The sequence below is a fragment of the Monodelphis domestica genome, chromosome 5 (assembly GCF_027887165.1).
Source record: "Monodelphis domestica isolate mMonDom1 chromosome 5, mMonDom1.pri, whole genome shotgun sequence".
Taxonomy (NCBI): domain Eukaryota; kingdom Metazoa; phylum Chordata; class Mammalia; order Didelphimorphia; family Didelphidae; genus Monodelphis; species Monodelphis domestica.
The window spans coordinates 113470771-113482378 of record NC_077231.1 but is presented as its reverse complement, the minus strand read 5'-3'; the positions used below and the strand labels follow the sequence as shown (position 1 = coordinate 113482378).

The window sequence follows — 11608 nt, the reverse complement described above, 5'->3', positions numbered from 1 at the left end:
TTTTGCTTTAAAATTATATCTCTTCCTCTATTCATTGAATTCCATCCTTTAAAGCATCCCTCAAAAGTCATCACTTGCATAAAACTTTCCCTGAGTCCCAAGGAGGTAGCAATCTTCTTAGACCTCACTTAATCGTGTTTTGCAACTCTCTAAGGCAATTATCATGTAATATTGTGCATTGCACAAGTCCCTGTCAACCACCTACCAAAATGTAGATAAGAAGGCAACCTTATCTAAATTTCCAGTGTCCTCTAGCACTGTACATGATAAGCATTTGACACATTTTTTTTGAGTGAATGAATGTCCCTGTGGGATATACCTGCACTAAGGGACCTCTATTATTACCCTCCTAAAACCTACACCTATCAGACTCAACAAACCACCAGTATTCACTTCAGTTTCTCATTCCGAGTCTCTAGATTAGAAGAGACAATGCACAGGGGGCAAATATACATATATAGCCAAGATCAGTACACAAGTGTGGGAGAAATATATGCAGCTATGACCAATCAAGCCGTTGCTCAAGATATGGACACACGGGGAAGCAATGTGGTGAAAGGGAAAAAACACTAGTCAAAAAATCTGGATTCAAATCTCAATTTTGCTTTACTACCATGATCACAAAGGCAAATTGTTGGCTTCTCTAAACTTCACTTTCTTCCTCACCCATAAAATAAGGTCCTTTCCAGCTCTGAATCCTCCATACTGGTACCTAATAAGCCTTCTTTCATCTAGTCCAACAGATGACTGTGGGTAACTCATCGGGGCCAGAAACATCAGTGGTGGTGTGGAAGACTGGACAGACAGTGGGATCATGGCTTCAAAATAATCCATGACACATCTTCAACTCTTTCCTCACACCACCACAACTCCCACATAAATCCTACTTTCGTCTCCTAGAGCTCTCACCCTACCCCTTCCCACTATTCACACAGCCAGATCACATTCCTCTGAAAATATGTAATATCTTGAGTTTATTTGAGGTTAGGGAGTTATGTTTGCTCTTGGGAAGGGGGGGAAATGTTCTCTTCTTGATTCTGCACTTCAGGCATCGACCAAATCTCACTACTTTCCCTGTACACACACAGCCCAAGTCTCTTATTCTTTCACCAGCCGGTAGATGTGATGTTGAGCTCCATGCTCACTTGCAGACACTTCAAACACATATGCAATACACAGTAAGGTTTCTTGGGTATCTCTGTTGGTCACCACCTAGAGGATGGAGACAGAAAAAAAAATGAGGTCCCATAAGAGATTTCCCTATTTTTTATACCAGCTCAAAGTTGGATGTTCCCTATAGCTCCAACTCTTAGCTACAAGGAACACCCTATACCATCTCATCAACTGCCTCCTCTCAAACTTCAGACACCCAGGCTTGAAATTTCCCTCTTGGTCCCCATGTTCCCACTCTAGATTCCCACCAGTAAAACCTTCTAGAGTTTTTTTGTTTGTTTGTTTTTTAAAGTTTTGGAAGATTTTATTTAATTAATTTAAAATATTTTTCCATGGTTACAAGATTCCTGTTCTTTCCCTCCCCTAGCTGATGCACAATTCCAGTGGGTTTTACATGTGTCATTGATCAAGAACTATTTCCATATTGTTGATATTTGCACTCTTCTAGAGTTTTTGCATAAACACATACCTGCAGGATAGTGAAGTTCTCCAGTACACTGTTCATCATGTATTTCTCTGGCAGGTGCTTTAGCTTATGGATGAAGTTGACCATATATTCACAGAGAGGAGACCGGTGAATGCGGTAGGAGTAGTGGCCATTCTCATAGTGGGCATACTCAGTCTGCAGGACCCAAGGGAGAGCTACATAAGGATCACTCTATACCCCAACTTCTACTCCCCGTGTATGTGCTCTAGCCCTTATGGTTGCCTCTACTCTAGAGCAACCCTATTCCCATAAACCCCAGAAATAGAAGCTAGTAAGAAAGCGAGTAAATATGCCCTCTGGGATCATGAAAAAAGACTGTCTTCTTTAACTGGTAAATGTCCCGCCCAATTCTCAGTCCTCCCTTTGGTAGAAACTAAACTATAGCATTTTATATAAAAATAGGAGCATTAAGTAAGCTATGGGGATGGGGAGAGAGAAGAGGAAAGTGAATAGAGGTTAGCCTTTTATGGCTTTTTTTTCAAAGAAATGTAATATCATTGCTTTTCCATTCAGAAAATAACTTAACTAGTTCATCAAAGTGTTAAGGGAATCTGCTTCAAAGAATATATAAAAACAATTCATAGAGAATGAAATATGCAAAAAGGTATCATCACTATCTCCTACAGAAATTTATAGTCTATATAAAGCAATCACCAAAACAATCAAGTTTGTTTGTTTTTTAAGCCCCAAATTGCCTTATTTAACAAATGCTTGATTTCTTCACTAAGCAGAGAAGTGGCAACCAAGGGACATACCAATTTATAAAACAGGCTCATTTAGGGGCATCTCAGTGAATAGGTGGCTCAGTGGATAGGCTTGGAGATGGAGGTCCTGGGTTTAAACCTGGTCTCAGACACTTCCTAGCTGTGTGACCCTGAGTAAGTCACTTCACCCCCACTGCCTAGCCTTACCTCTCTCTTCTGCCTTGGAGCCAAGACAGAAGGTAAGGGGTTTGTTGTTTATTTTTTTAATGGAGTTTCTCATGGAGTCTTAACTCAAGGAATCTGAAAGCATCTTAACATTATATAAAATTCATTGATAAATGTAACCACAGAGGTAACTGTGTTCAACAACCCTTTGCTTGATACTATCAGATCTTAAACAGGGACATGTGTTTGCCACCTTTATGGATAATGTCCCTCATAAGATCCGAATAGAAGAGAGAGTTTTCTGGATGTTCCTGGGGGATATTATTCTGATATCAAGCCCTAGACTATTATAAGGTCTCCTCAGTGAGACGCAAGGTAACTTAAAAGAGACATATCTAATGACTCATGCAAATAAATCCATTCAGTAAAAACCAAATAGAAGAAAAATGCCTATCATCCAGGCATTCCTGCATATGTATGACTACAGATCTTGGATTGCCATAATCTGCAAAAGGTCAAAATCACCAGTGATCCAATAGGCAAAATATAGGCATGTAGTGGACATAAGCCGACTGGAACATATTCCTTATGGATAAGAAATAGTTTCAGGGTGGTTTTACATCATCAGAAAAGAAGATGGGATCCTTTGTTATTACAGAAAAGAATATCATTTGGACATCTAGAGTGTTGCACCCCATGGAAATTTTTAAAAAACCAAATGCCTCTAACACACTGGGTCTCATTGGAGGATCTTGGCAAAATTTAAATAAGAATCATCCAGGATAAGAAGGCATGGACAATCTGCAGTTATGGAAAGAATATCCATCTCAATGAAATCATGGATCCATGAAAATATGATAGAAGAAGAGTTTGGAAATCAGTATCCCTATTGCTTGTTTGTATGTAAATAATGGTTAATGTACACAATAGAACTTCAGTCTCTTAAACATATTCTGTTTCTCTGTTAACAAATTTGGCTAAACCCTATCCCTGCAGGTACGTTGCAATCTTCCTTAGTCCATCTAAATAAGCAAAACTCCAATAAATGAAGTTTGACTTAATGAGGGTTTACCACATTTTTATACTCAGGATCCAGCACCATGATTTAAACATAGTGATAAAGCAAATTCTGATAATATGTATTACAAAATGATCATATTTGTTATTTTATTAAAGTTAACTTTTGCTTTTTTTAAAGAACAAATAATTTGGAGTTTCTGATGAATTAAATGTACAATAGTTTATTATTTTATTTATTTAAATGTCTGTTTTTGTTGATGGTTGGTAAGTTTAATATTAAGCAACTTTCAAAAATGTTTTAAAATTATAAACTTTTTTTTTTAAACCCTTACCTTCCGTCTTAGAGTCAATACTGTGTATTGGCTCCAAGGCAGAAGAGTGGTAAGGGTAGGCAATGGGGGTCAAGTGACTTGCCCAGGGTCACACAGCTAGGAAGTGGCTGAGGCCGGATTTGAACCTAGGACCTCCCGTCTCTAGGCCTGGCTCTCAATCCACTGAGCTACCCAGCTGCCCCCTAAAATTATAAACTTTAAAAAAAAAAGCAGACTCTAGAAAAGCTAAGTGGAAAAGGCAGATGGAAGCCTAGAATCAGGGATCCACTTGTTCAAGGTCACCTAGGGAGATTGACCATGTCAACGCTAGGGAATAGTGCCCAGAAGTCCTAAGCTTGCTTTAAGGCTGAGCTCTAACCATCAGGTACCACACATCTCCACTTCTGTCCCTCTCACCCCCTTTCTCACCCTTTGTGAATTGTCACTCACCTCTACTTTCTCCACAACTTGTTTGCCAAAGGAGCAGACTTTGGTGGAACAGGTGATGATCATGTTCTCAGGACTCTCATACTGACTGGAGACCCCATAAAAAGAGTTGCCTTTGCCCTCAATGTTGGTGTTGAGGTCAGCCTGTTGGGATAGATAACAGAAAGTGCTAACTAGGTCAAAGGAATCCACAGAGGTAATACAGACACACTTCACACAGTCTCTAGTAACTTAGAAAGTCATTCTACTTAGCAAAGATTCTAAACCGGGTAGGGACTAGGAGAAAGTGATAAAAGACTTCAGAAGAATTTAAGACAGTGGATACTTGAATTTAAGACAGTGGATACTCAGAGTCGGTTAGCAGGTTAGTGTAGCAGAAAGAACATTAGATTTGGCAGCAGAGAACCAGAGCTGAAATTCTAATTACTCCTCACTACCTGAGTGCCCTTGAGAACAATCACTTTATTTCCCTGCATTTAGTTTCCTCCATCTATAGGGGAAGATAATGGACCAGATCATCATCTGTAATGTCCCTTCCAACTCTTAATCCTTGGATCTTAAGGTACTCAAGGTAAACTCTACCCATCATCCTTATTGCCCTATTAAACTTCATTGGGCTTTAACTTCAATGTTATTTAAATGATTGGCTTCCCCAGAATTGGGAAAAACCTGGAATAAGACACTTACTCATATACCTCAAGCCCCAAACTGTATTCCTGTGATTACCCACATAAATGATATTTAAGTAAAGTGCTTTAAGGTGACATTTATATGTAATGATTTAAGTTTCACAAAGCACTTTAGGGACATTACTTCAGTTGATACTCAACACATCCCAGTGAGATACACATTCTGGGTATTATTATCCTCTACTTGACAGTTGTCATTCCATATTTGGGCAAGGGTAGAGTCTATAGATCAATTGAAAGACTCACAAGAGGGACAGTTTGGTGATTCAGTGGACGGAGAACCAGTCCTAGAGATGAGAGGTTCTGAGTTCAAAGCTAACCTCAGATACTTCCTAGCTGTACAACCCTGGATAAGTCACATTGCCTAGTCCTTACCACTTTTCTGGTTTGGAACCAATACACATTAGACAGAAAATAAAGAGTTAAAAAAAAAAAGACTCAAGAAATTCATCCAATGCAGAAGTCCCCATTCCTAGGCTAGCCTCAACCCTGACACTTAAGTTTATAACCTTGATCACAATATTAGCACAATCCTAAAAACAGGAAAGGAGTTTCTGGATCTAGGAGAGATCCAAAAACCAAGGACCCTTCTTTCCCAAGACGAAGATATAACCAACCAACCAACCCTTGGAGGGACTACAAAGTCATTCAGTTAATTCCACAACTGGCCACTATAGGGCAACCAGTCATAGCTTTTTCTTTTTAAAAAACTTTTTTTGTTTTAATTTTAAAATTTTTTAAATAATTTTTCTCAATTACATGAAACTATTTTTAAATTTTTATTCAGAATTTTTCCATGGTTACCTGATTCCTGATCTCCACCTCACTTTCTCTTCCCCCCTCCCAAAGCCAATAGGCAGTTCCACTGGGTTATACACTACATGAAATCTTTAATAGTACTTTTCCCTCACAATCATAATTTTATTAAGGGAAAAGGACACACGATCGCATTTGACACTGAGAATAATGCTGTGAGTTCTCTAGGCAGCCACCCCAGAGAAGTGAAACGATCTGTCCTTACAGTGACAAGTACATGACAAGGGTAGGACTGGAAACCAGGTCTTGGGACTCTGAATGCAGGACACTCTCAACCAAAGTGTATTGTCCCTCATATATAGTCAATGAGACGTCTATACAATTTGTTTCACCCCTCTATATACCTCAATTATTGCATTTATACATCGAGTGGCTTAGAGTCACTTTCCCATACTCCCAGATGCCATTGTCTTGTCCTTTGAGGGCACAGGTCCTGAATCACCCACGATGAAGAAACGGAACATTTAGAGTCAGAAGCTTCAAAATTGTGCCCTGGGTGAGCTTGGGTCCTAAGGATCTCCATCCATTTGAATTAACCTAGGTTTCAGCAGGTAAAAGGAAGGAAGCCACCTCTACTCTGTCCCTTTCTCTTTGTGGTCCTAAGGAATGGGCTATCCCCTAAACAAAACTTAGTGGGGGGAGTGGACTTGGATCGATGCAATGCCTAGGTCAAGCATATGAGGACAAGAATCACAGGATCTGAGAGTCACAAAATCACAGAATCACAAAATCTTGAATGTGGAAGAGGCTTTATTGGGCTGGCTGCCTATGCCTGAAAGAGATCACCACTATAAATCCATCCATCAATCAATATTAATTAAGCCCCTACTATGTAATACACACAGTAACTGACAAATGGGCATCCACATTTTTAGAAAAACCTCCAAGGCAGCCTGTTCAACTTCTGGACAGCTGTCATTGTGAGGAAATTTTGCTGGGTTTTTTCCTAATCTCAAAGCAAAATTTATCTCCTTGCAACTTCCACTTCCTGCCTCTAGCCTCTGAAACCAAAAAGAGCAAGCATAATACCTCTTCCATGGGAGAGACTTCAAAAAATCTGGAAAGAAATATCATCACATACATTTCTCTGGAATCTTTTCTTCTTCACAATCACCCATGTTTTACAGATGAAAAACAGACCTAACGTTTTACTCCAAGGACCAACTCAAGACTTTCCTTGTTCTGTTCTACTACTTGGGCAGCTAGTGGTGAGAATTTTCTGATTTCTAATTTACTGTTCTCAGTAGATGAAGGATCTGTCACTTTCTTCACCAATACAGATGTTAGCACAACTTTAGACTTCTGGATCCGTTTTAGGGAGTTGTTTATGCAGAGAGGCTAAACTACTTGGACAGCAACATACAACTAAGAGGTACTGGAATCCAGCTGTATTGGAACACTGGCATGTTTGACTCCAAGCCCAAAAATCTATCCACTATACCAAGCTGCCTCGTTTCTACGACAATATAAAGGAAAGCAGGATCTGAGCCCTTACAAGACATGAGGGAGTCTGGGTACAAGGGAAAGGGGATCACATATCACACATCTGAAGAGTGAGTTCACAGTTGAGGCTACATTTGAATCCAGAACCTCATGTCTGTAAAGCTCTTGGCACAGCACTTTCCCTACCACAATAGCCTTGAGAGGTAGGCGGTGCAAGGGATTATTATCATCCTCACTTACAGGTAAATTGCCACAGGTCAGAAAAGTGAGGTGGCTTTCTCAGGGTGAAACTGCTAGTGAGTAACAGAGCTAGATCCTGAACTCAGATCTTACAACCTAAGCATCTTATGCTGTTTGGGGATTTCCACCCATTTCACTTAGGCTTACATGAGATCATTGCTGTAAAGCACTTTGAAAATTCCAGGCACTATAAATACCAGTTATTGTTATTATAATTTTATTACTCTCCTATAACAACCAGGATCCCAGGTGATGACTTCATTTCCTTTAATTTCTTAATTTAATTATATTTATATAATAAAATATAAATGATATATTTGTATTTTGTAACATATAATATATACATAAATATATTTTATATATGATAAATATAAAAATATAAAATAAAATTTATTTTTTTATTCAGTTCCATTCCTAAGTCTTTTACTGAATCCCTGTGTTTCTAGAACAATCCTGGGATTTGCTAAAACATGCTTAACAACCAGCTTCTCCAGGAAAAAAAAATGCATTCAATGGAAATGTCTAAATTTAATCTCTGAATTATTAATACTTTGAATCTAGACAATCAACAAAACAATTGTCAGTTTCTGGGTTGTAAATGAAATTTTAACAATCAGCTCCGGGTGGTTAGAGCTAGTTCTAACATACTAGTCAGGGCTCTTAGGACATTTAGCATAATACTAAGGAGCCTATGCTGAATGCCAAGCCATAATCATGCAAGGCAGTGAAAGGAATGACCACAAGAGCTTCTCTGACCCTTATTTAATTATCTGCAAAATTGAGGTTAATAATAATTGTACTCTCTGCCTCACAGGACTATTGTAAGGAAGGAGCTCTGTAGAATCTTTTTTTTTCAATCCTTCCTTCTCTTTTAGAATCAATACTGTGAGTTGATTCTTTTTTTTCTTTTTAAACTCTTACCTTCCGTCTGGGAATCAATCCTGTGTGTTGGTTCCAAGGCAGAAGAGTGGTAAGGGCTAGGCAATGGGGGTCAAGTGATTTTTGCCCAGGGTCACATAGCTGGGAAGTGTCTGAGGCCAAATTTGAACCCAGCTCTCAATCCACCGAGCTACCCAGCTGGCCCCTGTGTATTGGTTCTAAGGCAGAAGAATGGTAAGAGCTAGGCAAAGGGGTCTTAAGTGACTCGCCCAGGATCATACAGATAGTAGCTGAGGCCAGTTTTGAACCCAGAACCTCCCCATCTCTCAATCCACTGAACCATCCTGTAGAATGTTTTATTCATGGTATGTAAATATGAACTATTACCATTATTGTCAAGTCTTTTCCTTGCTCTCTTTATAGAATCAGTTACCCAGTCCTCAATATAACATCGCCCTCAACCCCCCTCCCAAATTTCTTCCCCCAAAGCTCTAACGCAGGGCATTTCTCCCCTTCCAGTCCCTCCGAAGATTCTTACTCCTTTCTTTTCCTCCAGTCCAAGAGATAAATCGTCCCACCTCTCCCCCCACCCCCTGCTCCATTCCCCCAGAAAACTCTGGCCTCCCTTTCCCCACCCTCCTGCCCTCTTGGTGCCCCCTCTCACTCTCCTAACCTATTCATAGCTGCGCGTGTGGGCTGGAAGCTCCCAAGGAAAGCAGTGAACAGGTGTGGAGAATCAAATGACTGGCGAATGCGCCAAAGCAGCCGCAGCCCGAGCTGGGGGCTCCAGGGGCTCGGATTCATTGTCATGTGCTGGTATGTCTAATGTCAAGGGGCCCAAACAGGAGGGAGGCGATCAGGGGGCAGGCCCCGCAGGGCACAGCTCCTTCCCTCCTCCGGCTCTCTGCCCCAAGCCCAGGAACTCTTCAAATTGGGAAGCATCATTAGCAAAGAGTCATGGGAGTCGGGGAGTGATTAGGCCCATGGAACTAATCTCATTGTTTGTAAATGATATTGTGCCCCAAGCCAGGAGAAGGACCTCTGGGGCGCCTCCACTTTCCCTCTTTCCTCTTCCAGTTTAAGACACTGAAAACCCCACAAATAAGAAATAACTGTAGAGGGGATCTCATCACAGCGGACTCTCTTTGGTTACTTCACGGGAGGCTATCGAATGCCTAAAGGAACTCCAGATTTTCTGTGTCCACAGCGCCTGCCTGACCTGACTTCTCTAAGAGTCCTCTTACGGATGGCAAACGAGGGTTGTTGGTCCTGCGTGAGTGCAAACAAAGCTGAACAGAGAAGCTTAGCAAGTGGATGACACAATGGAGATAACAAAAGACTTGGATGGGAGCCCATGGGAGCCCCGTCCTGGGTCTATGATAGGGAGTGGGGGAAGAACCTATGTGAAACCCTGCATTTATTTTATTTTAAAGTATGGTGTAAACCTCAAATTTCCAACATTTATAAGTCTTGAGCGTAGAAAGCCAAAATGGTTGTAAAAAGTAATGAGTCTGTGCCACAAGGAGAATGAAAGGCTGCGTCCTTGCCATCTGCTGAGCACTAGACAGGGTTCGAGTCCGTCAGCCAGTCAGTATTTGTGAAGTATCCACCATGTGCCAGGGGATGCAAAGACAGACAAAACACAAGGCTTCCTTCCTCTCAAGGAGTTCAGTCTAAGGAGGATGCAAACTACTATGCACAAACATGATCCATACAGGATAAACGTGAGATGATCAACAAAGGCAGACAGAGTGGTAGCTACAACACCAGTAATTGTGGCAAATCATTTAAAACTTGTGAGTCCATTTCCTCATCTGTAGAATATGCATAAAACCTGCCTCATAGAGTAGTTGTGAAAAAAGACATTTTATAAGCCATAAAGTGCTTTATAAATGTGAACTACATTCTTATCATTGTCACTGTTCCTAATCGATCAGGGATGTCTCCTTCAGAACCATAGGTGTCAGAGGTCGTGGAACCCTTGCTGGGTTCTTTGTTCTAGATCTCTACTCAACACTGCCCTCTGGAACACTCACCAGATCCAGAATTGTGCTTCTAGGGGAAGCTTGAGACCCTGATAGGTTGGCAGAAGAGGGATGGGTCAAAGTTTGCAAGAGAGGAATGACAATGCCTTTGGTTTCTTATCCTATAGGTGTACACACAACATGCACACTGCAGGCACGCCTAGGATTCATCCTAAAGAGCTATGCTATAGGGTAATCCTGAGAGATGCTCTAAAAGGTACAAACAGGGATAGAACTAAATGGCTACCTATTGGCAAAACTTTTTTTTTTAATTTTCTTCATCAGAGCCAGAACTAAAATGATTTCACTAGAGCTTGTTTCTTTCTTCTTGGTCCACTGAAAGTATCCCCCCCCCATGCTCTTTAGGAGATCGGTATATCTGCAGTGCCTGGTACTGCTCTACTCAGCCCCAATTGAATAAAAACAGCTCCACTATAGGAGACTGGGGCTAGCTGATCATCCGTCCTTCCCTCTACTCAAGCACCCCCTCCCCTCCCCACACTATTCCACATAAGTCATCATGCTCCAGGAGTAGGGAGAGCTATAGTCATCCATCTGCCATTTGGACTCCAAGCCACACCCTTCCTCTGGTCTTGTTCTATCCTGTACCAGGAGCATGAGATTTGTTGGCAGGGACAAGCAGGCTTTTTTAACAGCCAGACTCCCACTCTTTTTTAGGGAGAATGAACTAATGGAAAAAAACTCTAGACTTCATTAGTACTAGAAATCAGGAGGCAGTGCTATCATTAACTCTTTGTTTGACCATGGAAAATCACTAAATCTCTCTTGGTTTTGATTTTCCTTCCCTTGGAAAATGGGAATAACAACATTTATTCAACCTATTTTCCAGGGTTGTCACAAATATCAAATGAGATAACTTAAGATAAAAAAGACAGACGAAATTAAAAGTACTACATGAATTTATAAAAGGAAGATATTGTCCTTGGTCATCTCCAAGATTATTCCCACTTCTATGTCAGTGTTTCATAGGATTTGAAGTGAGAAGGGACTTAAACCATTTGGATCAGTGGTTCCCATTTACTGGTTCATGAACCACTTGAGGGTTCTCAATGATGGTCCAAAGATTTGCACTACAAAATCTTTAGTGGCACCTTAAGTGATAAATAATCGCTTAAATGTTATAGGGCATTTTATATAAATGTTATTAATATTCAACAAAAATGTATAAAGTAAATTTTATATGGACTTA

The 11608-nt window shown here is 40.5% G+C and overlaps 1 protein-coding gene across 4 annotated transcripts in view; it reads right to left on the bottom strand.

Moving 5' to 3' along the window:
• Window positions 1-587: 587 nt before the first annotated feature.
• The window catches only part of TEAD4 (TEA domain transcription factor 4), a 74420-nt gene continuing 63399 nt past the window's right edge, over window positions 588-11608 (bottom strand). For all 4 annotated transcript variants that reach the window (XM_056799122.1, XM_056799121.1, XM_056799123.1 and 1 more), the window contains 3 exons: window positions 4311-4451; window positions 1643-1795; window positions 588-1212 (listed from right to left, as the gene is read on the bottom strand). In XM_056799122.1, the coding sequence (XP_056655100.1) occupies window positions 1099-1212; window positions 1643-1795; window positions 4311-4451 (408 nt within the window). In that variant the 3' untranslated portion in view covers window positions 588-1098. The remainder of the gene's footprint in view (window positions 1213-1642; window positions 1796-4310; window positions 4452-11608) is intronic.